The sequence below is a fragment of the Apium graveolens genome, chromosome 6, assembly GCF_009905375.1.
Source record: "Apium graveolens cultivar Ventura chromosome 6, ASM990537v1, whole genome shotgun sequence".
In the NCBI taxonomy this organism is placed as follows: domain Eukaryota; kingdom Viridiplantae; phylum Streptophyta; class Magnoliopsida; order Apiales; family Apiaceae; genus Apium; species Apium graveolens.
This window is the reverse complement of record NC_133652.1, coordinates 166,479,319-166,506,445: the sequence shown is the minus strand read 5'-3', so window position 1 is coordinate 166,506,445 and position 27,127 is coordinate 166,479,319. Positions and strand designations below refer to the sequence as shown.

General features: G+C 36.6%; 1 protein-coding gene across 1 annotated transcript; it reads right to left on the bottom strand.

Moving 5' to 3' along the window:
* Positions 1–1,244: 1,244 nt before the first annotated feature.
* On the bottom strand, positions 1,245–25,098 carry LOC141665576 (uncharacterized). Its single transcript, XM_074471560.1, has 3 exons — positions 24,975–25,098; positions 2,040–2,422; positions 1,245–1,958 (listed from the first exon to the last, which is right to left on the bottom strand). Exons 1-3 carry the CDS (start codon positions 25,096–25,098, stop codon positions 1,410–1,412), a joined length of 1,056 nt encoding a protein of 351 aa, XP_074327661.1. The 3' UTR covers positions 1,245–1,409.
* Positions 25,099–27,127: the final 2,029 nt, after the last annotated feature.

Genomic DNA, 27,127 nt, shown 5'->3' with positions numbered 1-27,127 from the left:
TTACTTGAGGTGTCTCAGGCCCGATGAGGCACGCTTGGCTCTTGAGGAAGTGCATGAAGGCATTTGTGGGCAACACTTGGGGGGCAGGGCCTTGGCTCATAAGATAACTCGTTTAGGCTTCTATTGGCCAGAAATGATGGCTGATGCCAAAGAATATGTAAAGAAGTGTGATCGTTGTCAGAAGCATGCACCAGTCGCCAGACAACCCCCCGAGATGCTGACCTCTATCAACTCACCTATTCCCTTTGCTATGTGGGGGATGGATATTCTAGGGCCTTTTCCTATGGCCACAGCACAAAGGAAGTTTCTGATTGTAGCCATTGATTATTTCATCAAGTGGATCGAAGCCAAACCTTTGGCCAAAATCACAACTAAGCAGGTTGCACAATTCCTGTGGGAAAACATTATGTGCCGATATGGAATTCCCCGTATCCTCGTCACTGACAATGGAACGCAATTCAACAATGAGGAATTCAAGAAGTATTGTGAAGAAAATGAAATTGAGTTACGATTCACCTCTGTGGCTCACCCGCAAGCCAATGGGCAAGCGGAAGTAGCAAATCGGATAATCCTGGATGGACTAAAGAAGAGGATCGAAAAGTCGAGAAATAATTGGGTAGATGAGATACTTCCCATATTATGGGCTTATAGGACTACCTGTAGAGTCACGACAGATGCAACTCCTTTCATGTTGGCATATGGGGCGGAAGCAGTAGTTCCCGTGGAGATATCACATTCTTCTCCAAGGATTCAGGCTTTTGATGAAAAAGAAAATGAGGAAGGGCAGAAGTTAGCCCTGGATTTAATCGATGAAGTACGAGATAAAGCACACACAAAGATAGTAGAATATCAGAAAAAGGCTTCATTCTACTACAACCTAAGGGTTAAAGAGAGGTTTTTCAAACAAGGTGACCTAGTCTTGAGAAAAATAGAGGCTTCTGGTGTCGGACAGAAAGGAAAGCTTGCCCCAAATTGGGAAGGGCCGTATAGAGTCAAGAGCGTTCAGGGTAGAGGAACCTACAAGCTGGAGACTATGGATGGTTTTGAAGTCCCGAGAACCTGGCACGCACAAAACCTGAAGGTTTACTACGTGTAAGATGGTCGAAGTACGATTCTCACTCGTCAGGATGGCGAGTAGGTTGAAAAGCACCTTGAAGCTTTGCTTGCTTAGGATTTATATGTTTTAGTTTTATTACGAAATTTATTAAGACTTGTGTAAGGGACGAATCCCAGACAATTTTATGAAATTCATAAGTTCTTCAAAGTATGATTGTGGCCTAACAAATAAAAATCAAATGCATGGATGCAAAGCATAAAAGGTGATAAATGAGATAGATCTGATAGATGTTACAAAAGTTTGATAAATAAAGTCTCGAAAATAAAAAAAGCCACGCAGGGCTGAAAAAGCTCTAAGGAGCTGAGGTGCCCTCGGCGTCCATATCATCGTCTTCTCCGCTCTCGCTAGATGTCTCCGTCGTCTCGGAGGAGGAAGAGCTGTCATCCTCAGCAGGTCTGGAAAAAGACTCGGGAGGAGGAAGAAGTGGATCCTGAGGAACATGATCCGAGACAACTACTCGGGTACGAAACCTCTGTAGCAAAGCCTCATCGTCAGGGCAGATGTAGTCCGCCGGGTTAATATCAGGACAAGCCTCGTTCACGGTCCCAAGGGCCGTGTCCCAGCCAGTCCTAAAAAACTCGGGAAAGACTGAATCATCCCTAATCCTCATGGATTGGGCAAACTCCTCCGAGTCCAGATAATTGTCTATAGCTTTATCCTTCTCCGCCCGAAGTACCACCAGCTCGGCGTTAGACTCTCCGAGTTCTTCCTCCTTGCGCTTGAGCTTCTTCTCCAGGGTAGCATACTTCTTCTGCTGCCTCCTGAGGGCATTATCGGCCTTATCAGAAGCCCGCTTCCATGATTCGGCTTGCCTCACAGCGCCTTGAAAGTAGGCGTTAGACTGAAACAAAACAATTAACAAAGTATAAGGCAAGAAAGTGCTACAAGAACGAGAAATAAGTTTAAAAAAGAGAAGGCATACCGAAGCCAGAGACTGGGCTCCCATGAGCTTAATCCTCTCAAGGTCAGGGGTGGCCACCACATCAGTAAAGTCCTTTGGGGTCACGCTATGGTAGGACCAATCCCAAGCATGCTTCGTGGAACCAACCACGGTATCCCCTCGGCGGAATCCCCAGAGAGGCTGAAAGGCGCCTGTAGCAGCAGCAGCAGGGGCAGCAGCAGTGATAGGAGCATTATGGCCCTCAGCTCCTTCAGTTGAAGCCTCCCCCATAGGCTCCTTGTGCTTTCTCAAGAAGATAGGCTCTGTCGCCTTTCCTCTGGTGTCTAGGCCTGCTAACCGAGCTTTCTTCATCCTAGCTGTTTCCTCGACCAAGGGGACATTGTCCTCGTTAATCTCCTTAGCAGCTGAAACAAAGCAAAAGACAAAATAAGTGATGTTAATAATGCGTGAAATAAAGAAAAATTGAGAAGGGAAGAGAAATACCCTGTTGAGAAACAGAGGATAGTCCCACATGAATCAGGGAAAACTCTTCTAAAAGAGTCCAGCTGGTGGTGGTGCCATCATCCTGAGTGAGCCCATTATAAATGATAGTTTCTTCAGGAGTTAAGTGAATGGATTTGAGGCTACCATCACTGACCTTCCCGAAGGAAGATCGAAAGAGCGTGCCCCAATCGCCATTCTCCCAACGTAACCCGACGAAACTATTCCTCCAATTTGGATTATTATCCGGAATAGAGGCGCTGTTAAAGATATGTTTGCTTTTGGGCCTTTGTTTGACATAAACCCAGCCACAAATATTGGAAGAACTATTGTAACATTGAAAGACTTTCCTAAAAACGGCTACAGAAAGAGGAAAGCCCTCCCTAAGACAACAAACCATAAAACATAGAATATTCCTCCAGGCGTTTGGAGGAAGCTGACACGGGTTAATTTGTAAGTCAGCCAAAAGATGAGGGATAAAAGGATGAAAAGGGAACCTAAGCCCAGCATTAAGGGCGTCGGTGTAGATGAAGAGAGTATCAGGCCTCCAGTGGCAAGTACGGTCACCACCAGAGACTGGAACTAGTCTAAAGGGAGGAGGGACGTTATAACGAGCATTTAGTTTATTGAAATCTATGTTATGCCAAGTATTACAGTGATTAAAGGAGTCGAGATGTGCAGTGGAAGGATATTCATCCCCCCTAGTATTAATCATATCAATTAAAGACATATATGAAGAGCGGATCTCGATATCCTTACCTCGTTTTGAAGCCGAGGCTATCTTGGCCGCCCTCTCGGAACTCTTGTCGGCCATCTAGTAAAGACTGGAAAAGACTTGGGAGGAAGAAGGAGTGGATTTGAGAGAGGAGAAGATTAGAAAGTTGTAGGTGAAGAGAAATGAAATGAGAGGTGTGAAGAATCACACTCTCATCCCACCTATATATAGGAGAAATAAATGGATAATGGACCTTAAAAAGCCCATTTGGGCCCAAAAGTTGGAAGGTTCTGGAAGTTCCTGGAAAATTCAAGAGAATTCTAGTAAAAAAATCAAAAGAAAAACTTGAGTTTTTTCAAGATTTTGGAAGAATCCAGAAAGATATTAGAAGAGTTTGGAATTTGGGCTTAGAAATGAGGCCCAATTCTAAAAAAAACCTTGAAAAAATAAAGCCCAGCTAAGGGCCCAAGTGTTTAAAAAGCCCAGAAAAGGGCCCAGATATTTAAGGTTAACAGCCCATAACCCAAAATCCAGTCATAATGGGCCAAAAGAATGAAGGCCCAGCTAAGTGAAGGTGGCCCAAAAATAAAGTCCAGGGAGAAATGGATAAAAGATCAGGAATATGACCCAATTCGACCAGGAATCATGGGGAAATCCTGGTCGAAATACAGGAGGTCGAAATTGCTTCGACCTGGGCAACAAATGAAGGTTAATTCGGTCAAAAAGCAGGACTCCTGACCGAAAGGAACAAAATTTCTGGTCGAAAATTTTCTGGTCGAAAATTGTAAAAAAAAAAAAAAAAAAAAAAAAAAAAAAAAAAAAAAAAAAGAGAGGAAGGGGTGAAAATCCTGGCCGAAATTCGACCAGGATTCCTGATCGAATGAGCCCTGCCCGAATTTGCATCGACCTGGGCAACAAATGAAGGTTAATTCGGTCAAAAAGCAGGACTCCTGACCGAAAGGAACAAAATTTCTGGTCGAAAATTTTCTGGTCGAAAATTGTAAAAAAAAAAAAAAAAAAAAAAAAAAAAAATTAAAAGAAAAATCCTGGCCGAAATTCGACCAGGATTCCTGATCGAAAGCATCCTGCCCGAAAAGCTGTCGACCAGGGCAATATGGGGGTTAATTCGACCAGGATCCTGGTCGAATGGATTCCTGGTCGAAAACTGTATAAAAAAAAAGAAAAAAAAAAGAGGGAATAAATATTAATATTTATTTATTTATTTATTCTGAAAAAAAAAAAAAAGGGGGAATAAGTAAGGAAAATTCCTTAAATAATTTCTGAAAAATATTAATATTTTCAGAAATAAGGAATAAATCCAGGAAAATTAGGATAAATCCCAGAAATTAAGGGAAAAATCCAGAAAAAATAAGGAAATTCCTTAAATAATTTCTGAAAAATATTAATATTTTCAGAAATAAGGAATAAATCCAGGAAAATTAGGATAAATCCCAGAAATTAAGGGAAAATCCAGAAAAAATAAGGAAATTCCTTAAATAATTTCTGAAAAATACTAATATTTTCAGAAATAAGGAATAAATCCAGGAAAATTAGGATAAATCCCAGAAATTAAGGGAAAAATCCAGAAAATTAGGAAAAATCCCAGAAAATTAGGGAAAATTCCAGAAAATTAGGGAAAAATTCCTGGAAATTAAGATAATTTCTGAATAAAAGGAAGATTCGTTGTAAATGTGTAGGTCGCTCCACACTTTACGCAAAAACGAAACCCTGTAAGGGAACGAATAGATTTAACTTTTGCGAAACCTAATCAATGTTTCCCAAAAGTTGGGGGGCAAATGATAGGGATAAATAAGTCCCGATTTTATAATTAATGGGCTGCTAGGCCCAATAATAATAAGATGTATAATATTCAGACCAGAAAGGTTAAGTCTGACGGATCAGATTAGGCCTGGTGGAATAAAAAAGGCCCAAAAAGCCCTGATTATTAATTAATTTCGTAATTAATTAATAAGGGAGAAATCAGATGTTGAAAAGAGTCCCGATGAGGATATAAATCCTTAGAGATTAGCCTCAAGGGGACCTGAAAGGATAAGGAATCAACTTCCTACTTCCTAGGACTCCTAAGTCTATCCTAATTCAGAGGCTTATCCACCAAGCCTCCTATACCAAGTCCAATTCAAGGACTCCCGCATCTATATAAGGGGCCTCACCCCACAAATCAGAACTACGTTTTTTGACTTGATCCTTGGCAATCAGCAAGGTACGTAGGCATCTTGTTAAGGCAGATTGAGTCACGAAACACAAGAGCAGTCAAATCGAGCCTCGAAGCTCACGTTCCTTAGTATTAAATACAGTAATTACATATAGTAGTTTTAATCCATAACAGTACCGAAAATCCTTTAACAGTTAATTATAAAATTATCTAGAGAAGCGAACCGTGTTCTTCGTGTTCTTCACAATCAAACGAGAAATTGAAGATGTTATTGGAATCCGATGGAGGCGTGTGAATAGTCAAAATGAAGCTCTCGACGAGACAATCGTATCCGCACCAAAATCTCCGAATGAGGTTGATTATTACTCGATTTCATTTTTTTTCGTATTAACCTCAAAATTCGTTTTTGAGTTCTGATGATTGTCAGCTAGTTTTGATGTTATGGATAGATTCCCCATGATGTTTGGAGTCGATTCATGTCGTTACTTTGTTCGTTTTCTTACCAAATCGCTATACCCGAGTTCTTGAGTTCTGGTCATTTTTATTTTTGATTTTCTGGATAAATCATAGTGTGGTTGTTAATTTTGAGCATGTGAATCGATTAATCATGTCCTAAGCTTCGTTTTCGTACCTGGAGCGTTGAATTTGGTTAGTTAATCAGTGTTTTGGGTTTCGTCGGATTTCTCGCCGGCTTTAATGGTGGAATCGCCGGAAACGGCGAGATAATGGTGTTTTCTGGCTGTTGCTTTGTGTATTGTGTTTCTGGGTGGTTTCTGTGTAAAGTCCGACTGAAAAACAAGGAAACCAGAGCTGTTGGTAGCCAGGGAAGCAGTCGCCGGAGCCGGTCAGCAGTCGCCGGAATCTGGACTGTTTTCCAGAATCCGGTCGGCTTCAACCCGACCCGGATTTTTGTTCTTCACGACCCGTTTTATTATAAAACCCGACCCGGTTTTAATCCACTTCATTCCTATTTCAGATTATGGAACTGTTTCTGGAATTTCTATTTGTAAAATCAATTCAAAAATTCATTATTTATTTTCTAAAATTCATTTTAAATCCCAAAAATCATTATTTTAAATTCTAAAAATTATTTTTAATTCAAAAATAAATCTAAATTAATTTTAATTAATACTTAATTAATTAATTGATCAATTAATTTGAACATTAATTGATTAATTGATTTAATTAATTATTAATTGATTTTAATTAATTATTTAATTAGATTTAATTATTTATAAATGATTTAAAAATTCCGAAAAATAGTTTCGAGCTTTAAAATATTATTCTAAATTATTTTCAAGGCTCGATAATTATTATAAAATTGTTTTGAAGCCAGAATTGGCCAACCGAACCCTGTTTATTACCCCAAAATTGATCCAACGACCCGTTTTAATTCTGAAAAATATTTTAAAAATCATTTTAAATACTAGAAAACCTATTTATGACCCGGGACTTCTTTATAAATGATATATTATTGATTACGTGATGTATTATGTGTTATACGTGACTTGTTGATTGACTATCGGTCTATATATTCGGTGATTACTTGTTTATAACATAACTTTCAATCTGATAATCGGATTTGGGTAAAACGAAGGGTAGATAGAAGTGCATGTCGAATAGAATTGTATGAGTTAAATATTGATAGATATTTATAATGCCTAGCAGAGTAAGTAAGGCGTAAGAAAGGGAAGCAGGTGATCAGAAAATAGAATTGACATGTAGAAAATACAGCAAGTGATCAGAGAATAGAAGCGAGGCATAGGAGAAGTAGAGGAGTGGTTCTTGAATAGAATCGTTAGACGAGTACAAGTGAAGTTGAATTCGAATATGATAAGGCAAGTACTTTTAAACCTTTCTTGAGATATATTGCAAATATTTTTAAATTCTCTTGTGACATATTGTGAATATTCAAAATCGCTCTGTTTTATACTGTAAGTACTTTGAATCCTTCAGCCTTGAACCTGAGCCACATCATTTGATCTTTGAGCCGTAAGCCTTATTCTTTATAAACCATTTCTTGATTGATTTACCAAATATTAAACCCCACAAATACGATACTACTCCACAAGTATAAAATCATCATATACCAAACACTGGAACAAAATTGTTTTAAACATACAGAAACTTTTATACTCAACCATACCATGTGATATCAAAGTACTAAAACCTTGTCAAAACACTATTCATCTAATACCCGATTATCCTACCGGCTGGAGGCCACTTCTTTTATGTACCGGGCATACCCTTTCAGTAACCATAAATTTTTACCATGTTCTTATACAAATGTTTTACTGTTATGGATTATGATCTGGTTTTATTGAATTCTATTGTTTATCATACTGAACTGCTTTAGAATTGGATAGTTTTCTTTGTATGGACCAGATTCGTGGTCAGACCATATCAATGGTCAAGTTAGGCCAATGTGTGCCTTGGATCCAGTAGTCAGAGCAATGCTGTGTGCTTTGCTCAGGGTTAGTGCGTGACTGATCAGCAGCCTAACCTTGGTTTTCAAAACTTAAAATGAATATCCAATTCTATTGGTTGTTTAACAAGAAACTTGATTACTTTGAATCATCTCGTTTATTATTGTTTAACCTCAGTTATTGATAATATGACTTGCTGAGCTAGTTAGCTCACTCTTGCATATCTTTTTATATATTCTACAGTTAAGAAGGATACGGTTGATAGCGAGGTTTTCCAGTTCAATGTTTGAGCTAGTATTCCAGATTATGATTGATCGAGCTAGCAGGAGCTTATAGCAGTAGTGAGATAGCAAGGTTGTAAGAATAATTTTTATATCAGTTATAAATTAAATTAGTTGGGATATGGTAAGTTGTAATAAAAGTTAAGGTTGTGGCTTGTTTTCATACTTTAACCTGTTGCGATCCGTGGTTATGTAAAGCAGGGTCATTACAAATAATATTTTATATACAGGTTTATATATTGAATATGTGTTGTGGACCCCAAACTTCTGACCCAGGTTTGGAGGGCGCCACAGGTTGGTATTAGAGCTACATGTTATAAGTCACTGAAACAAGCCTAGATTGTCGAGATTGGGTAGAGGGTTAGGATTAGGAATAGGAAATAGAAAAATAGGTCATTGTGGGGTTGAGTGCGACTATATAGTAGGTCTCCGGCACGGTTCGTGTTGCGATTCGGGATTCATAACTAGCGACGTGATATCCAGGCAACGGCAATGGCAGATCCTGATTTACCTGCATCAACTGATCGTTTGGAGCTTTCCATTTAAGGATCGTCATCTTCTTCCAGATTCGATTTGTGCCTTGTTCTTCCATCCGTCTTAGCGGTATTACCTTCTGTTATGATAGTTGCGCCTCTCCAAGTTATTCAATGCTATTCCATCACCTCTTGATATGAGACTACCCATTCAAGAACCTTCATTTGCTTATTCTTGTTCTTTTGAACATTCAACTATGAATGTATCTTTTTTGTTTACTATACACCATATTCTACATCCTTAGTTTGAAAACCTTTCCAACGAAACAACAGCGTTTGCGAGAAGGGATACGATAGCGACAGTAAACGGTGAGTATTGAGATACAAATTAAGGTGAGAAAGGAGTTTAGAAAGAAGATTCAAGTATTCTGGAGGATGGCTGTTATCAGGTTACAAGAAGCTATTAGTAATTAGGCCACTCATGACTAGCTTGTGATGTGAAGTAGAAAAGTGTTGAAGAGAGAGGGTTAGAGGAGATTAGGGATATGAAGATTTCTAGAAATTAATGGTGTTTTAATGATGTGATATATATTTTAACAAGATAATGTGACATTAGCTGATTTGTCGATTATTGGATAGTCTGTTTTACTTAATGATTGCGAAGTGGTTAACGGGAATACTACCAGTATGGGAGCCTTAAGGTGAAGCTACGAATAAGATAACGTGCAACGACAGTGGAAGTTTTATTGATAAAGGAAAGTCAAAGACCCAATGAAGAAAAGGAGATAAATGGAAGTGAATGGACCCTTGAGTGATTATTTCTTTAACTCGATATCTGGTCATAAGAAGGACAACAACCAACTCATACAGTAAGGGCAACCAGATGTGTGATTTTTAAAATTTTCAAAATTTATAACAAGTTTTCGAAAAAAAAAGATTTTTTCTTTATAAAATTTCTAAAAGCCTTTTAAATAAAATAAGTTTTAAACCTTGGTTGTCAAGTTACTATTTGAGTTTCTTGTTTGTTAAAAGACCCGGATTATCTGGAAGGATGTTGTTTCAGATTCAGTATTGTTAATTCAGAGATCGAGGTAACCTGCGATTATGAAGAAATGGGTGCAAGTATTGCCTGATAGGGTTAATAATAGAACCAGCGTACGGAGTAACTATTCATCCAATTACTGGGATTATTAGAATTTAAAGAATTCATGGATTTAACGGAAGCCTGAGCACGACCGAAGAAGATTGGGAAGATTTCCGGACTCTTCTAAAAGAAGAATATTATTATTAAAATGATCGTTATGTTGAATGATTAATGATTATTCCAAATTAAAAAGAGGAAACTCAAGGTTATCTGACAAGAACGCCATTATGATCGAATTGTTAAAAGTATTATACGTGTAGGTGCGGCATTACAAACGCGAGACTTAACAAGTAAGGACCTGCCATAATGCTTAGTTGCGAAGGCATTTTAGCATACTTCTAAAGCTGTTATATGATTCAATTGGGATATGATCGATCAAATTCGAAAGATGAATACAAGTGAAATGTGGATGGTGACCAATAGTATCATTCTTGTTCTCAACATTACAGTGTATATTCCTTTTTAATTCCTAAAAATGTATGAACTCCTTTTTCTTAACAAATTCTTTCTGGTAATATCAAAATGGAGGATTTTGCATTCCTTTCAAATTCAATTGTTTCCCTTAAGTTTTACTTTCTGAATTGGGACAAACAGTTTATGATGAGACACTTTGTCGGAATGACGAAGAGTCGGGTGGGACGCCACCTAATCATGTGTTGTATGCCATATGGTATGAAAGACTGGCCATCTTAAGTACCAATGTGGTTGTCTCATTCATATTCAAATAATTACTTCTTCTTTCTTTTCACCTCTAAGTCTATTAAAATTTTGAATCCTTCTAGTTGTTTCGTTGTACCGATGTTCTTTGCAAGAGCTTTTCAGATAAAAGTCAACGCATTATTCGCCAAGCGGGCAACGTCTCATCTACCTCTCATGCAGGGAAAGGAAACAAGGGCGTGCAGTGAGAATTGAAAATCACTGGCCCTAGCCAGGGATGCATTAACTGTCAAGGGAATCTACTTCAATAAGAGATATGTCTCCGAGAACGAGAATTTGCGATATGTTATTTAGAATATGGATGTGATGACGTGGAAGATTATTGCGGATACCTTATGCGTTAAAGTATTGAAAGATATGGGAGCAACTAGATCATGTATCTCTCAAGGTTTTATTGATAAGATGAATTATCCTGTTGAATCAATAAGTTTATGACTAAAGGACTGGCAAGTTAAGAACGTGCAGTTATTAAATAAGTAAGTATCAATGGCGGAATCGATATTTCTGGCAATAAGTTGCAAAGAATTGATATCATTTGAGATAAGAGGATTTGACATTATTCTAAGGAATGGATTAACTATTTAAGTGTAAAGCCCAGGTAGACTGTCGTGATGGAAGATAGTTCTGAAGACGCCAAATGAGAACGTGAAGAAGTTTAAAGGACAAAAGAAAGTAAAGAACTTGCTAAGAACGATTTAGGATTACAGTGACCAAAATATACGTGCTATAGCGATTATAAATAAGAATCAGGAGCAAACTGAACTTGAAAATTTTAAAGTCTCAAGATATATATTTCTAGATGAGTTACCAATATTTCCTTTAGATAAAGAAAATGCGTTTATGATTGATTTATCACTTGAAATGAAGTTAATGTCCAAAGCCCCGCACAGACTAACACCAGATAAAATAAAGGAGTTACCAGAGCAAACGCAGGAGATAATTGGAAGAAAAAGCAACTGGACCTAGCGTACCCCCTAAAGTGCACCGGCATGATGTGTTAATAAGAAAGATGGAAGTGTGAGATTATGCGTTAACGAAAGCTCAACAAGTTTACTCTCAAGAGCTGATATCTATTACCTCGAACCAATGATTTATTTAATTAAATGAACAAAGTAAGGTATTTCTATAAGATTGATTTAAGGCTGGGTATATTACCAGGTGAAGATTGAACTTATGGACATATCCAAGATAATTTTCAGAACTCAGTACTGTTGTTACAACATTCTAGAAATGTTAGCTGGATGAACTGATATACCAGTGATATTTAAATTTGATGAATAGAATTTTGAAGGAGGAATTTGGATAAGACGTACTGGTGTTACTTAAGAAGAACCATGCAACCTATACAATGATAGCTGAGGAGTCAAAGAAGAAAGAAGTGGTATAAAAAGTTTACCAGGTGAAAACTTTAATGCCAGGAAGTGTAATTCTTAATACAGACAGTCAGTAAGGAGGAGACAAAAAAGGGATTTAGCAGAGAAGTTTAAAGATAGTATGAATGAAGAAAGACCAGAAGCACCAACAAAAGTAAGAAGTTTTATCGGGGATCAGTTATTATCAGAAATTGTGCAAGATTTCTTGAAAGTTGCAATATTTTGGATAAGGCTAACCAGGAAAAGCAAGAAGGCTATATAAAATAGAGATGGGTGAAGAAAGTTTTGCGGAGTTAAATGAAAGAATGATTACAACCCCTATTTTATCACTTTAAAAGCATCAGGGAGATTTGGTAGTTATAGTGATACTTCTTGTAAGGGAATAGGATATGTGTTGACGCAAAGCAATAAAGTTATTGTATATGCATCCAGACAACCGAAACCTTATAAGCAGAAGTACCCTACTCATAACTGGAAATTAAGAGTAACAATAATATTCGTTTTGAAAGATTGGGAAATATTATAAGTATAGAGAAAGATGTGAGATATATACGGACCATAAGAGTTGAAGTATGAACTCCCGAGGAAAAGCAAATGTAGTGACAAGAGATGAGTAAGAAGGAGAGAGAATGAACATAGAGACCGTACCAGAAGAATTATCTATGGAACTCTAGAAGTTGGAATTGGAAGTCAGGGTTCATGATCCAAAAAGGAGTAAGAATGTATAAGTATAATTTTTTAGTCGGGATTGTTAGAAAAGATAAAGAAGTGTCAGGAAGAGGTAATGAATCAGGATATAAATCATTTAGTAGGTAAAGAATTGTGCACACAAAAAGGACGATCAAGGTATTCTTAGGTTTTCTTCTAGAATTTGGATTCCACCAGTGAAGAAATTGAAGAATGAAATTTTACAGAAAGCTCATAATTCAAGGTATTCAATCCATTCAAAAAGTACCAAGATGTATAGAGATTTAAAGGAAAATTATTGGTGACCAGATATGAAGAGAGAAATTGCGAAAGGGATTAGCAGATGATATATATGTCAAAGGGTTAAAGTAAAACATCAGAGACCAAGTGGATTGCTATAGCCATTGGAGATTCCAGAGTGGAAGTAAGAGCATCTCGCCATGGATTTCATAGTTAGGTTACCCAGCACAAAAGCTAACCATGATACTATTTGGATTATAATGGATAAGATTTACCAAATCAGCTCATTTTCAGTCTATAAATGGACAAGGCAGTTCATATGTACTTAAGAGAAATTGTAGTTCATCATGGAATTCCTGTGTCTATCGTATCCGATCGAGATCCAAGATCTAATTCAAGATTTTGGGAGAGTTTTCAAGAATGTTTGGGAACGAGACTAAATTATGAATACGGCTTACTATCCGCAGACGGACAGCCAGAGTGAAGGAACAATCCAGACAATCGAGGACATGTTACACGTGTGTACTATTGATTTTAAAGGAAGTTGGGACGAGCATTTACCTCTGGTAGAATTTTCTTATAGCAACAGTTATCACGCCAGTATTGGGATGACACCCTCCGGAGCCCTTTTTGGACGCAAATGCAGATCTCTAGTGTATTGGGACGGAGTAGGAGAACGCATAATACTTGGACCTGAATTAGTACAACAGACAAAGGAAGTTGTTGAAGTTATCCAGAAGAAATTGATGGCCGCCCAAGATCGTCAAAGGAAATAGGCAGATCAATCAAGGAAAAACATGGAATGCGAAGAAGGAAGCTTAGGATTACTAAAAGTATCACCGTGGAAGGGATTAACGAGGTTTGGAAAGAAAGGAACACTGATCCCAAGATATGTCGGACCTTTTGAAATATTAAAGCACATTGGCAAAGTAGCTTACGAGTTAACGTTACCTTCGCACATAAAGCACATTCACCATGTTTTACACGTATCGATGATTAGGAAGTATAATCCAGACTCCAAGCATGTAATAGAATAGGAGCCAATAGAGCTTCAGACAGATTTGCCATATGTAGAAAGTCTGATAGAGATTCTAGAAGAAAGAGAGAAAGTTTTGAAAAATAAAGTGGTAAAGTTAGTAAGAGTATTGTGGAAAAACCCAAAGGTTGAAGAGTCAACCTGGGAGTTAGAAAAAAAAGAGATGAGAGAAAGGTACCCTTATTTGTTTTCTTAAGAGATTCTGAGGACAAAATCCTTTTAAGGGGGGAAGGATGTAATATCCAGGATATATCGTGTAATTATTTGTGCTATTAAATAATTATTATATGTGTTCAGTATCTATTCTGTGAATTATTTGTTAAGTATTAAATGTGTTTGGATGCTTAAATATATTATTAATTGAGTATTTTAATTTTTATATGTCCAAAATAAAATATAGATAATTGTCATATCTTCCTAATTATTTTTATGTTGATTTATGATTTTATAGGAAATATATGAATTCTATAAAATCTTTTTTTTCCGGGTATTTAAAATCTATTTTATAAAAACGGGAACCAACCACCGTTATCCGTATTTACGTTTTTAGAACCCGAAACTCATCCGAGAACTCCTTCCTAACCGAATTATAATATTCCGAGCATTTTCCATGTTTCGACTTTTTTGATCCGATGTACGGTTTGTCCTGCGCGGGTCCCGGCGCAACATTTTCGATACAATATTTGTTTCGGTAAATCAATAAAACTCGTATTTTCGATAAACGGGAGCTTTTTATTAAATTATCACAATTATCACTTCGTAATACGTGTAACCAGGCGTTGAGACCAAGACCGCAGTACAAATTGTACTGATCTGGATAATTATCTCGAAAACCGGTACCGTTTGGATCAGTTTTTATAAATAAACGTACCATTTTATATCCGGAATGATCCAATGGGATACTAATTTCCCGTAATTATAAATAGCCTCTACCGTATTTTATTTTGTACCGAAAATCAATTGTAAACAGTTAATTATAAAATTATCTAGAGAAGCGAACCGTGTTCTTCGTGTTCTTCGCAATCAAACGAGAAATTGAAGATGTTATTGGAATCCGATGGAGGTGTGTGAATAGTCAAAATGAAGCTCTCGACGAGACAATCGTATCCGCACCAAAATCTCCGAATGAAGTTGATTATTACTCGATTTCATTTTTTTCGTATTAACCTTAAAATTCGTTTTTGAGTTCTGATGATTGTCAGCTAGTTTTGATGTTATGGATAGATTCCCCATGATGTTTGGATTCGATTCATGTCGTTACTTTGTTCGTTTTCTTACCAAATCGCTATACCCGAGTTCTTGAGTTTTGGTCATTTTTATTTTTGATTTTCTGGATAAATCATAGTGTGGTTGTTAATTTTGAGAATGTGAATCGATTAATCATGTCCTAAGCTTCGTTTTCGTACCTGGAGCGTTGAATTTGGTTAGTTAATCAGTGTTTTGGGTTTCGCCGGATTTCTCGCCGGCTTTAATGGTGGAATCGCCAGAATCGGCGAGATAATGGTGTTTGCTTTGTGTATTGTGTTTCTGGGTGGTTTCTGTGTAAAGTCCGACTGAAAAATAAGGAAACCAAAGCTGTTGGTAGCCAGGGAAGCAGTCGCCGGAGCCGGTCAGCAATCGCCGGAATCTGGACTGTTTTCCAGAATCTGGTCGGCTTCAACCCGACCCGGATTTTTGTTCTTCACGACCCGTTTTATTATAAAACCCGACCCGGTTTTAATCCACTTCATTCCTATTTCAGTTTATGGAACTGTTTCTGGAATTTCTATTTTTAAAATTAATTCAAAAATTCATTATTTATTTTCTAAAATTCATTTTAAATCCCAAAAATCATTATTTTAAATTCTAAAAATTATTTTTAATTCAAAAATAAATCTAAATTAATTAGTTAGTTATTTTTAATTAATACTTAATTAATTAATTGATCAATTAATTTGAACATTAATTGATTAATTGATTTAATTAATTATTAATTGATTTTAATTAATTATTTAATTAGATTTAATTATTTATAAATGATTTAAAAATTCCGAAAAATAGTTTCGAGCTTTAAAATATTATTCTAAATTATTTTCAAGGCTCGATAATTATTATAAAATTGTTTTGAAGCCAGAATTGGCCAATCGAACCCTGTTTATTACCCCGAAATTGATCCAACGACCCGTTTTAATTCTGAAAAATATTTTAAAAATTATTTTAAATACCAGAAAGCCTATTTATGACCCGAAACTTCTTTATAAATGATATATTATTGATTACGTGATGTATTATGTGTTATACGTGACTTGTTGATTGACTATCGGTCTATATATTCGGTGATTACTTGTTTATAGCATAACTTTCAATCCGATAATCGGATTTGGATGAAACGAGAGGGTAGATAGAAGTGCATGTCGAATAGAATTGTATGAGTTAAATATTGATAGATATTTATAATGCCTAGCAGAGTAAGCAAGGCGTAAGAAAGGGAAGCAGGTGATCAGAAAATAGAATTGTCATGTAGAAAATACAGCAAGTGATCAGAGAATAGAAGCGAGGCATAGGAGAAGTAGAGGAGTGGTTGTTGAATAGAATCATTAGACGAGTACAAGTGAAGTTGAATTCGAATATGATAAGGCAAGTACTTTTAAACCTTTCTTGAGATATATTGCAAATATTTTTAAATTCTCTTGTGACATATTGTGAATATTCAAAATCGCTCTGTTTTATACTATAAGCACTTTGAATCCTTCAGCCTTGAACCTGAGCCACATCATTTGATCTTTGAGCCGTAAGCCTTATTCTTTATAAACCATTTCTTGATTGATTTACCAAATATTAAACCCCACAAATACGATACTACTCCATAAGTATAAAACCATCATATACCAAACACTGGAACAAAATTGTTTTAAACATACAGAAACTTTTATACTCAACCATACCATGTGATATCAAAGTACTAAAACCTTGTCAAAACACTATTCATCTAATACCCGTTTATCCTACCGGCTGGAGGCCACTTCTTTTATGTACCGGGCATACCTTTTCAGTAACCATAAATTTTTACTATGTTCTTATACAAATGTTTTACCGTTATGGATTATGATCTGGTTTTATTGAATTCTATTGTTTATCATACTGAACTGCTTTAGAATTGGATAGTTTTCTTTGTATGGACCAGATTCGTGGTCAGACCATATCAATGGTCAAGTTAGGCCAATGTGTGCCTTGGATCCAGTAGTCAGAGCAATGCTGTGTGCTTTGCTCAGGGTTAGTGCGTGACTGATCAGCAGCCTAACCTTGGTTTTAAAAACTTAAAATGAATATCCAATTCTATTGGTTGTTTAACAAGAAACTTGATTCTTTTGAATCATCTCGTTTATTATTGTTTAACCTCAGTTATTGATAATATGACTTGCTGAGCTAGTTAGCTTACTCTTGCGTATCTTTTTATATATTCTATAGTTAAGAATGATACGGTTGATAGCGAGGTTTTCCAGTTCAATGTTCGAGCTAGAATTCCAGATTATGACTGTTCGAGCTAGTATTCCAGGTTATGACTGATCGAGCTAGCAGGAGCTTATAGTAGTAAGGAGATAGCAAGGTTGTAAGAATAATTTTTATATCAGTTGTAAATTAAATTAGTTGGGATATGGTAAGTTGTAATAAAAGTTAAGATTGTGGCTTGTTTTCATACTTTAACTTGTTGCGATCCGTGATTATGTAAAGCAGGGTCATTACAAATAATATTTTATATACAGGTTTATATATTGAATATGTGTTGTGGACCCCAAACATCTGACCCAGGTTTGGAGGGCGCCACACCAGGGGTCTTCGTTTCGCTCAAATCGGACTAACGATTTAATTATTATGAATTAAACAAGATTTAATTAATTAATAATTAATTATAAATAATTAATTATAATTAAATAATCCTTAATTACATTTTTAAATAATTAACTAATAATTATTGTATTTTAAAAATGATTAATCCCTAATTATTAGGATTAATTACTATTTATTACAATTATTTACAGGTTATTATTACTTATTCGATTAGATCGATTATTTATAAATAAACAATCGATACAACTAACTGATATGCTATTTATCGAATAAATACTAATTACTCGAATTATAATCCGACTCAACGATTAACTACTCGTATAAATACGAGCTACTCACTATTCTCGAATACTATCGAACTAATATATTATTACTGTAACTTATACGATTCGTTAATCAATTAATTATCTGTATCTAATTATTCGATACGAATAATTATTACGATATTCTTCGAATAATTAACGCTCGAATAATAATTCTCATTATCGAATCACTACTCGTATGAATACGAGTTACTCGTAATATTAACTAATTATCGAATTATTAATCATATTATTTAATCTTTATTTATTAATTAATTACCTAATTATTAATTAATTACCTAATTATTAATTAATTAGATAACTAATAAATAATTAGATAAATAATTAAATAATCAATTAAATAATTAAATTCAATTTATAAATTAATAAAATAATTCAGGAATTAATTATAATATTTTTCAGAATTTAAAACTGATTTTTAATTGATTTATAGAATTAATTAAAACTAATTTTTAATTTTACAAAATATAAATAAATAATTAATATTTCAGAAACAGGAAACAGAAATTGGTTTTGGGTTTTGGGGGATCAAACCCGGGTCGAAACCCGGGTTGCAAACCGGGTCGAACCCGGATCAAACCCGGGTCGAAACCGGGTTGCAACCTTCTCCCACCTTCCTTCTTCTCCAGTCGTCGACAACGTCACCGGAAAACGAAGAACACCGCCATGGCGGCGGTTCTCCGACGAGGGTGAAATAAACACCAAAACTGACGAAATCGGTGCCGTTCGATTCCTTACTGGACGACCTACTCATTCCAATCAACAGAATCAACCAACAACTAACGATTTGTAAGACCCGAATTTGAAATAAAAACCCGAAATAACGAATTAAAAATCGATTAATCTACACATGATATTGATAACAGAATCAAGTAGAGAATTCGAAGAGCTTCACAACCATTACTTACATGACTGATTTGGTTAACAGAATCACGATCAAAATCGACTTTGATTCTCCTGCCCTGTTCTTCACCCACACAGAATTTCTTGATTTTTCTGTTTTTTTTTCTGATTTTTTTTATTAATTACTAATTAATTAACAGTAAATCAGCAATTTATATTTATGAAAATAATACCCAAAAATAAAATTAAGGGGCTAATTACAATCCTAATAAAAATATTTGGCCCCAATTTTTTATAATTTTTGGGTATTAATAATGAATTTTTATATATCCAATAAATACAAAATTTATGTCAAAAATTCCCAAAAATTGTGAATATTACAAAAATGCAAAAAAAATGGATGTAATATAATTTCATGATCATATAAAAATAAAAATATGATTTTTGTGGGGTTTTTGGTACCCGAAGGGGTCCGAAAAAATCGTTTTTCGCGAAAAAGGTAAATTTGTAAAACGTCTAGGGGGTATAGGGCATTTTTGGAAAAATAGGGCCAATGATTTTGTTTGAAATACAGTCTTTTAAAACATGGTTTTGAACTGTACAGGTTTTGATATAAAATATATAACTTGCGATAAAACACTCAATAAATATCCAAAACACGTTTGGATCAAAACAGACAACACGTAACACATAGCAGTTAGGGTTTAATGACTCAACACATTTAATCACATAATAATACACATAATTTATCTTTATTATGATATAATACAGGCGTAATTTCTCGGTCGTTACATTCTCCCCCCTTAACAGGATTCTGTCCTCAGAATCACATTATGCAAATAACTGAGGATACTTTTCTAACATTTCACTCTCGAGCTCCCAGGTTGATTCTTCAACCAATGGGTTTCTCCACAAAACTCTCACTAGTGACACAGACTTTTTTCTTAATACCTTCTCTTGTCGATCTAGAATTCTTATCGGCTGTTCTACATAGGACAAATCTGCCTAAAGTTCTATTGGTTCATACTCTACTACATGTCTTGTATCAGGGTTGTATCCCTTAAGCATAGATACATGAAATACGTTGTGAATATGCTGCATATTAGGTGGTAAAGCTAACTCGTACGCAACTTTCCCAATTTTCTTCAAAATTTCAAATGGTCCGACGTAGCGAGGTTTCAATTTGCCTTTATTGCCAAACCTAGCTAATCCCTTCCATGGTGATACCTTTAGCAATACATGCTCTCCTTTCTGGTAGTCCATATCCTTTCTAGATAAATCTGCATATTTACGCTGTCGATTCTGCGCCGCTTCAAGTCGCTTGCGGATCAGTTCTACCTTTTCCTTGGTCTGTTGAATCAGTTCTGGACCTACAATTTTACGTTCTCCCACTTCATCCCAACAGGTAGGTGATCTGCATTATCTTCCATATAGAGCTTCATAAGGTGGCATTCCAATACTTGCTTGATAACTATTATTGTAAGAAAATTCCACTAGCGGTAAGTGCTCGTCCAAATTGTCTTCAAAGTCGATTGCGCATACACGTAGCATATCTTCGATTGTTCAAATTGTCCTTTCGCTTTGCCCGTTCGTTTATGGATGATAAGCTGTACTCATGTTCAACTTCGTTCCCAGACATTCTTGGAATTATCTCCAAAATCTCGAATTGAAACGAGGATCTCGATCAGACACGATAGATATTGGAACTCCATATCGCATCACAATTTCCTTGAGATATAAATGCACTAGCTTGTCGAGTGAAAATCTTTCATTAATTGGTAGAAAATGTGCTGACTTTGTGAGCCTGTCAATGATTACCCATATCACATTGTGATTTGCCTTTGTCCTTGGTAGTCCCACTATGAAATCCGTAGCTAGGTGTTCCCATTTCCATTCTGGAATATTTAGTGGCTGTAGTAGTCCGCTCGGGCGTTGATGTTCAGCTTTCACTCTTTGGCACGTATAACACTTGCTGACCCATTCTGCTATTTCTTTCTTCATGTTCGGCCACCAAAAGTTTTCCTTCAGATCGCGATACATTTTTGTGCGACCTGGATGAATGTAATACTTTGAACTGTGCGCATCTCGCATTATTTCTTCTTTTAATTCTGCCACATTAGGGATCCAGATTCTCGACGCAAAGCTTAAAATTCCTTCATTATCTCTCTGAGTTGTGATCTCTTCTCCCGTCAGGTCGTCATCTTGACTCATCACTCCATCTTGACAGCGGCGAATCTTCTCTAACAACTCCGGTTGGAAAGTCATAGTGTAGATAACTTCTGCAGATTCATTGGGAATACGAATCTCAATTTCCAATTTATCGAATTCCTTGGTTAATTCTTCACATGAAGTTAACCGATTCAATCTTTCTTTCCTACTACAACATTTGCTTTCCCTGGATGATAACTGATCGTGACATCGTAATCCTTTATCAATTCCAGCCATCGACGTTGTCGCATGTTCAGCTCCTTTTGCGTAAAGATATACTTCAGACTTTTATGATCTGTGTAGATTTCACATTTTTCACCGTAGAGATAATGTCTCCAAAGCTTCAACGCAAATACGATCGCTGCCAATTCCAAGTCATGAGTAGGATATTTCTGTTCATGAGGTTTGAGTTGTCTCGAAGCATATGCGATGACGTTACCGTGTTGCATCAATACACATCCTAGCCCGCGATATGAAGCATTGCTGTAAATGACGAAATTTCCTTGCTCGTCTGGCAATACAAGTACTGGTGCGGTTACCAACGGATTTTTCAACTCTTGGAAAATTTCTTCACACTTATCATTCCATTCAAACCTTTCACTCTTTCGAGTTAACTTGGTCAGCGGCGTTACTATCTTCGCAAAATCTTTGACAAACCTTCGATAATATCCTGCCAATCCCAAGAAACTTCGAACTTCTGTCGGCGTCTTTGGTCTTTCCCAATTTAACACAGCTTCAATCTTTGCTGGATCGACTTGGACGCCTTCTCTACTAATGATATGCCCTAGAAATTGTACTTCTCTTAACCAAAATTCACATTTCGAAAATTTTGCGTATAGTTGTTCTTTCCTCAGAATTTCCAAAGCTATCCTCAAGTGTTCCGCATGCTCTTCTTTCGTCTTGGAATAAATCTAGATGTCATCAATGAATACAATGATAAACTTATCCAGATACTTCTTGAATACTCGATTCATCAAGTCCATAAACGCTGCAGGTGCATTCGTCAATCCAAAAGCCATTACAAGAAATTCATAGTGTCCGTACCTCGTTCTGAACGCCGTCTTTGGAATATCTTCTGCCTTGATCTTTAGCTGATGATAGCCTGATCGTAAGTCAATTTTCGAAAACCATGCTGCTCCTTTTAGTCGATCAAATAATCATCAATGCGAGGTAAATGATATTTATTCTTGATAGTTAACTTGTTCAGCTCACGATAATCAATACACAGTCGCATACTGCCATCCTTCTTTTTCACGAACAATACTGGTGCGCCCCATGGGGATACACTTGGCCTTATGATTCCTTTGTCGAGAAGTTCTTGTAACTGCTTTGCTAATTCCTTCATTTCAACAGGTGCCATTCGATATGGAGCTTTCGAAATTGATTCAGTCCCTGGCGTCAAGTTAATAGTGAACTCGATTTCTCGATCCGGTGGAAGTCCTGGAAGTTCATCTGGAAAGACATCAGGAAACTCACAAACTACAGAAATATCTTCAATCTTTGGACTATCCTTGTCGGTATCCAATACATAGGCTAAGTAAGCTTGACATCCTTGGCGTAGCAATCTTTTCGTCTGCATCATTGTTAGGAATTTCTGCTTTTGCTTTTCACCTTTAAATATTATCATTTTATTTCCTTCAGTTTGCAATTTCACTTTCTTATTTGCACAATCGATCTGAGCATTATTACTAGCTAGCCAATCCATTCCTAAAATAACATCAAACTCTCCTAACCTGAAAGGTATCAAATCAACTGAGAAATGACATCTCCCTATCTCAATATCATAACTTGGGCATACTCGATCTACCGTAACCTGATCATCATTTGCTAATTTTATGACTAACATTTCATCTAACCACTGAGTCTCACAATCTATCTTAGAGATAAAATCTTCAGAAATAAAAGATCTAGTAGCTCTAGAATCAATCAATACTAGAGCATTTACGGAATTCACAAGGAGTGTACCTGCAACCACATTCGGACTCTGTACTGCTTCCTTCATTGACATTTTGAAAGTCCTTGCCCTGGGCTGATCTTGTGGTGGTAGTGGAGGTGGAGGTAATGCCAAAACCCTTGGAATAGTAGCGGCCATTGCAAATCCTCTACTGGCAATATGTCCTTTTCTTCCACACTGGAAACAAGTGACCTCTGCTCTTCCCATTGGACATTCTCCAGAGTAGTGTCCCCTTTGCTTGCACTTGAAACACGTGACATTTGGCTTATTACAGATCTCTGTGTGCTTCTTACCACACGTTCTGCAATCAGGTATGGAAGGTTGAATAAGTTTCTGTTGATTCAGAACTGGAAGTCGATTACCCGCTCTCTGATTATTTTGTCCTGGTCTCCTAAAGTTTGCTTTTCCCCGGGCTTGAAATCCCGGCCTTTTGTTGAAACAGTTCTGAGAATTTCCTGGTCCTTTCTCTTTCTGAGCTGCTTCACTTTCACCTTCAATAATCATGGCCTTCTGAACAACAGCCGTATAAGTCGTCAATTCAAACACAGCTACTCTGCTACGAATTCATGGTTTCAGTCCCTGCTGGAATATCTTGGCCCGCTTTTCATTAGTATCCACTTGCTCAGGAACAAATCTTGCCAATTCAGTGAACTTGGTCTCATAATCCGTGACTGATATGTTATCTTGATTCAGCTCTAGGAACTTGATCTCCATCTGGTTCTTCATAAAGCGAGGAAAATATTTTTCCAAGAAAAGATCAGTTAATCTATCCCAGGTCACCACACCTTCTCCTTCCAAAGCTTTCTTCGATTCCCACCAGTAATTGGCTTCGCCTTTTAGAAAGTAGCTAGCAAAATCCGTCTTCTGTTCTTCCTCAACTTTCACCAAAGAAAAAGCCTTTTGTATCTCTTTCAGCCAAGCTCTCGCCTTTGTAGGATCTGTGGAACCAGTAAATTCCGGAGGCTTTATCGACTGAAATTGCTTGAAAGTGACTGTAGGTGCTGCTGGTGGTACTTGATATCCTGGATGAGCGGATTGCTGTAACATCTGTTGTTGGAACTGCTGCTGTTGCTGCTGTATTTGTTGTTACGTTATCAGCATCTGCTGTTGCATGAGATGAAACATCTGATCCATCTGGTTATTATTGTTTTGGCCCTCGGTATTTCCATTAGATGAGTCGGGTCGTGCTTTTCTTTTAGGTGCCATCATTCTGGTAATAAAACAATGGGTTCTCTTAACAACAGTAATTAAACATGTGTTATGGAATGGAAATAGTCTTTATAATATTAAAATAGTGTTAAAACAGTTGATATGGGGAAAGAAAACAATTTATTAAATATTCAAATAAATAAAACAGTACAATGTGTAAATAAATCCTTTTTTAAAACACTTTAATTTTTTTTTTTGAAAATATAAAGGGTACAACATGATCGTAAATAAAGCAACATTTGTAAATATGCAACGATAAAATAGTGAAATAAATGTAAATGCTTAAATGACTGGAAATAAAATAAAGACAACATGAAAAAGTCCATCTCATATATATATGGGTAGGACACCAGCTGCAAGTGTCAGTGCTTGATACAAAAGCCTATGATTTGTCAGTTGTACTACTACTACTATTAGTCAAAATTTGTAGCTTTACTCATACAAACTTGTCATACAATACTATGCTGCCTCTATCTACAAAAATATACATGATACAACACTCCTCCATCTGCTAGTCTCAGAATCCTGGTGGCACGTAACTCAACTCCTCCTGCAATGCCTCTAGTACTGCCTCGGTAAGTCCCATCGCTCTACAATATGCGGCCTCTGCACTAAGATCCTGCTGTCTCAAATCAGTAAGCTGCTGAGAACTAACTCGGTGAATCTGACGTAACCTCTCCCTCAGTATGTAATCTGGTCGTAATGCTCGGACGGGACCATTCGCCTGCGTCTTAAACAATCCAAGGATCTCTCTGCACTGGTTCTGCCATCGAATCCTCTCCTTTCTCTCCGCCTGAAAATGCTGATAAGTAACTGTATGATGCTCACGAAGATCCGTGCAAGAACCTCGAGAAGGTAATGGCCCATCTACTACTATCTCATCCATGAACTCCGACTGTGGAAACTGATATACCCCGGGAACAGGGGCATAAATAGCTAACGGGGCCGGAAATAAGACAGGCTGCTCCATAGGTGCATACATTGGTGGCTCTGCCTCTGGCTCCATCTATGGAATATCTGGAATCTCAGGCTGCGGTACTGGAATCTGCGGCTCTAAGTCCTCCCACTGTGGAAGATCAATCATATCAGGAACATCAAACATCAAAAACTCCAAAGGTGGAAAGTCAGGCATCTCCGGCTCAAAATAAGGGAAATAATTAACAAAGTCTGGTACCTCTAGTGGAGGTGGTATCTCTGGTGCTGGTCCAGGTGGCAATGATGGAGGTGGTGGCAATGGAGGAAACCTCTGCACTGATACTGGGGCTAGTACTGGTGCTGCTACTGGGTCTGACTCAGTCCGCTCGGACGAAGAAGCCATATAATATACATAACAATAATAACACAAAAATAAATCAAACCACATTCCTAAAACTCATAACTTCTAATCACATAAACAGACAATCCTAACACTCTTACTTCTATTCTATCTAATTTTTCTATCTTACCTTAATCCTAACGTTCTTGTTTTCAAGGGTCAAACCTAAGCTCTGATGCCAACTGTAACACCCTCCAAATCCGGGTATAGATTTGGGGCATTATTAATAACAACTACAAACTAAACCTGCACAAGCGGAATATAAATATGATAATTATCCCGAACTATTACTACTCAGGATCTTTTAAGGTTTGAGTTGAAAACAAGAACCACATACTACACTTTATTACAAACCCAAATAAAACAATCTGTCTCAAGAACTCTCTCTGTTACAAAACTTTATTCTATCTACATTCTTACCACACCACTTTTATTCAAACTACACAAAACTTTTATTCAACCCAACATTACTACTTATCCTTTTACACCTGATCTGGTAATTCAAAGCTCTCTTCGGGAATAGGAAGGAACACTCTTGGTATAAGAGGGTCCCGCTGCTTGACTCGCTTCTTGACTACGCGGGTCCTGATGGGTTTCATTCTCTACCTTAACTGTAAAATAATAGGAATAACAATAAAAAGGGATGAGCCAAAATTGCTCAACAAGCCTGCAACAATATATATATATATATATATATATATATATATTTATAATATAGAGAGAGAAATAAGTGAACCAATAAGTTGCTGGTTTGAATAACCATCTGTATCTCTGTAGAATAATAATCTGCCAACACTGGCGAGTGCCAAATGAACAAGACTGGAAACAAGAACAAAAATATGCACTATAACCTGTTGATCAGTTAGGATACAGTGCAGATCTATACCCAACTGCATAGACCCAACCAACATAAAGAGTACTCAGGCAACTATGGCCTATTAAATAATGGTCTGGGTAAGACCCAACCTGTATAGTAACCATCCAGTCCAAGGTATAGCATCCGGAATAATCGGAATGCTTTTGATATATCCCAACACCAGGATATACCAGAGTATATGTAACAAGGGTAAAAGTATTGGAATATGAATAGAGGATTCAATAAATTGGGAAAAATCAAGAATCAAAATGAAATAGAAATAAGAATTAATAATTGGGTAACAGTGTATATGAACACTAATTATCAAAGGTAACTGATATGATAAAAGGAAATATAATTCACTATTCTGAATTTAGAATATGGGAAAAAACTTGCCTTGTGCGTACTTAACCTGGTTCAACTCACCGTCTTATGTCTCTAGCTTGCTCTGCCTTGCTGACACTGAACCAATCATAGAAAGATAGTCGTTTAGATAACTTACTATATACGTGTATCTCGAATTGATACCACGTAACCTTATCAGTCTACCCATGCGTTTCTATCTGACTCGCATATATATATATACATATAATTATATAGCACATAAGATTCACATAGCCACGTAAAACACATAGCACATAAAGCACATAATTAATTTTTAGACTCATAATTATTTTTGGAATCGATTCTAGACTCATACTTATAATAACTAACCCTATCTGATTCTATTACAATTTTTCGGGATTTATTCGACTTGATTCTACCCCTAATAGGGCCCATGAACAATTAATTATCACAAAACCACTCTCTTCCGGAAGAAATTATAAC

Bases quoted from the DNA above. Each gene is read 5' to 3' on its own strand.
- LOC141665576 (XM_074471560.1), bottom strand. From the start codon at position 25,098: ATGGAGCAGCCTGTCTTATTTCCGGCCCCGTTAGCTATTTATGCCCCT. The intron at 2,423-24,974 runs GTTCTTGCACGG...GCTTTGTTTCAG, and splicing joins TGGGCCATTACCTTCTCGAG to CTGCTAAGGAGATTAACGAG. The intron at 1,959-2,039 runs GTATGCCTTCTC...GTTTTGTTTCAG, and splicing joins GAGCCCAGTCTCTGGCTTCG to TCTAACGCCTACTTTCAAGG.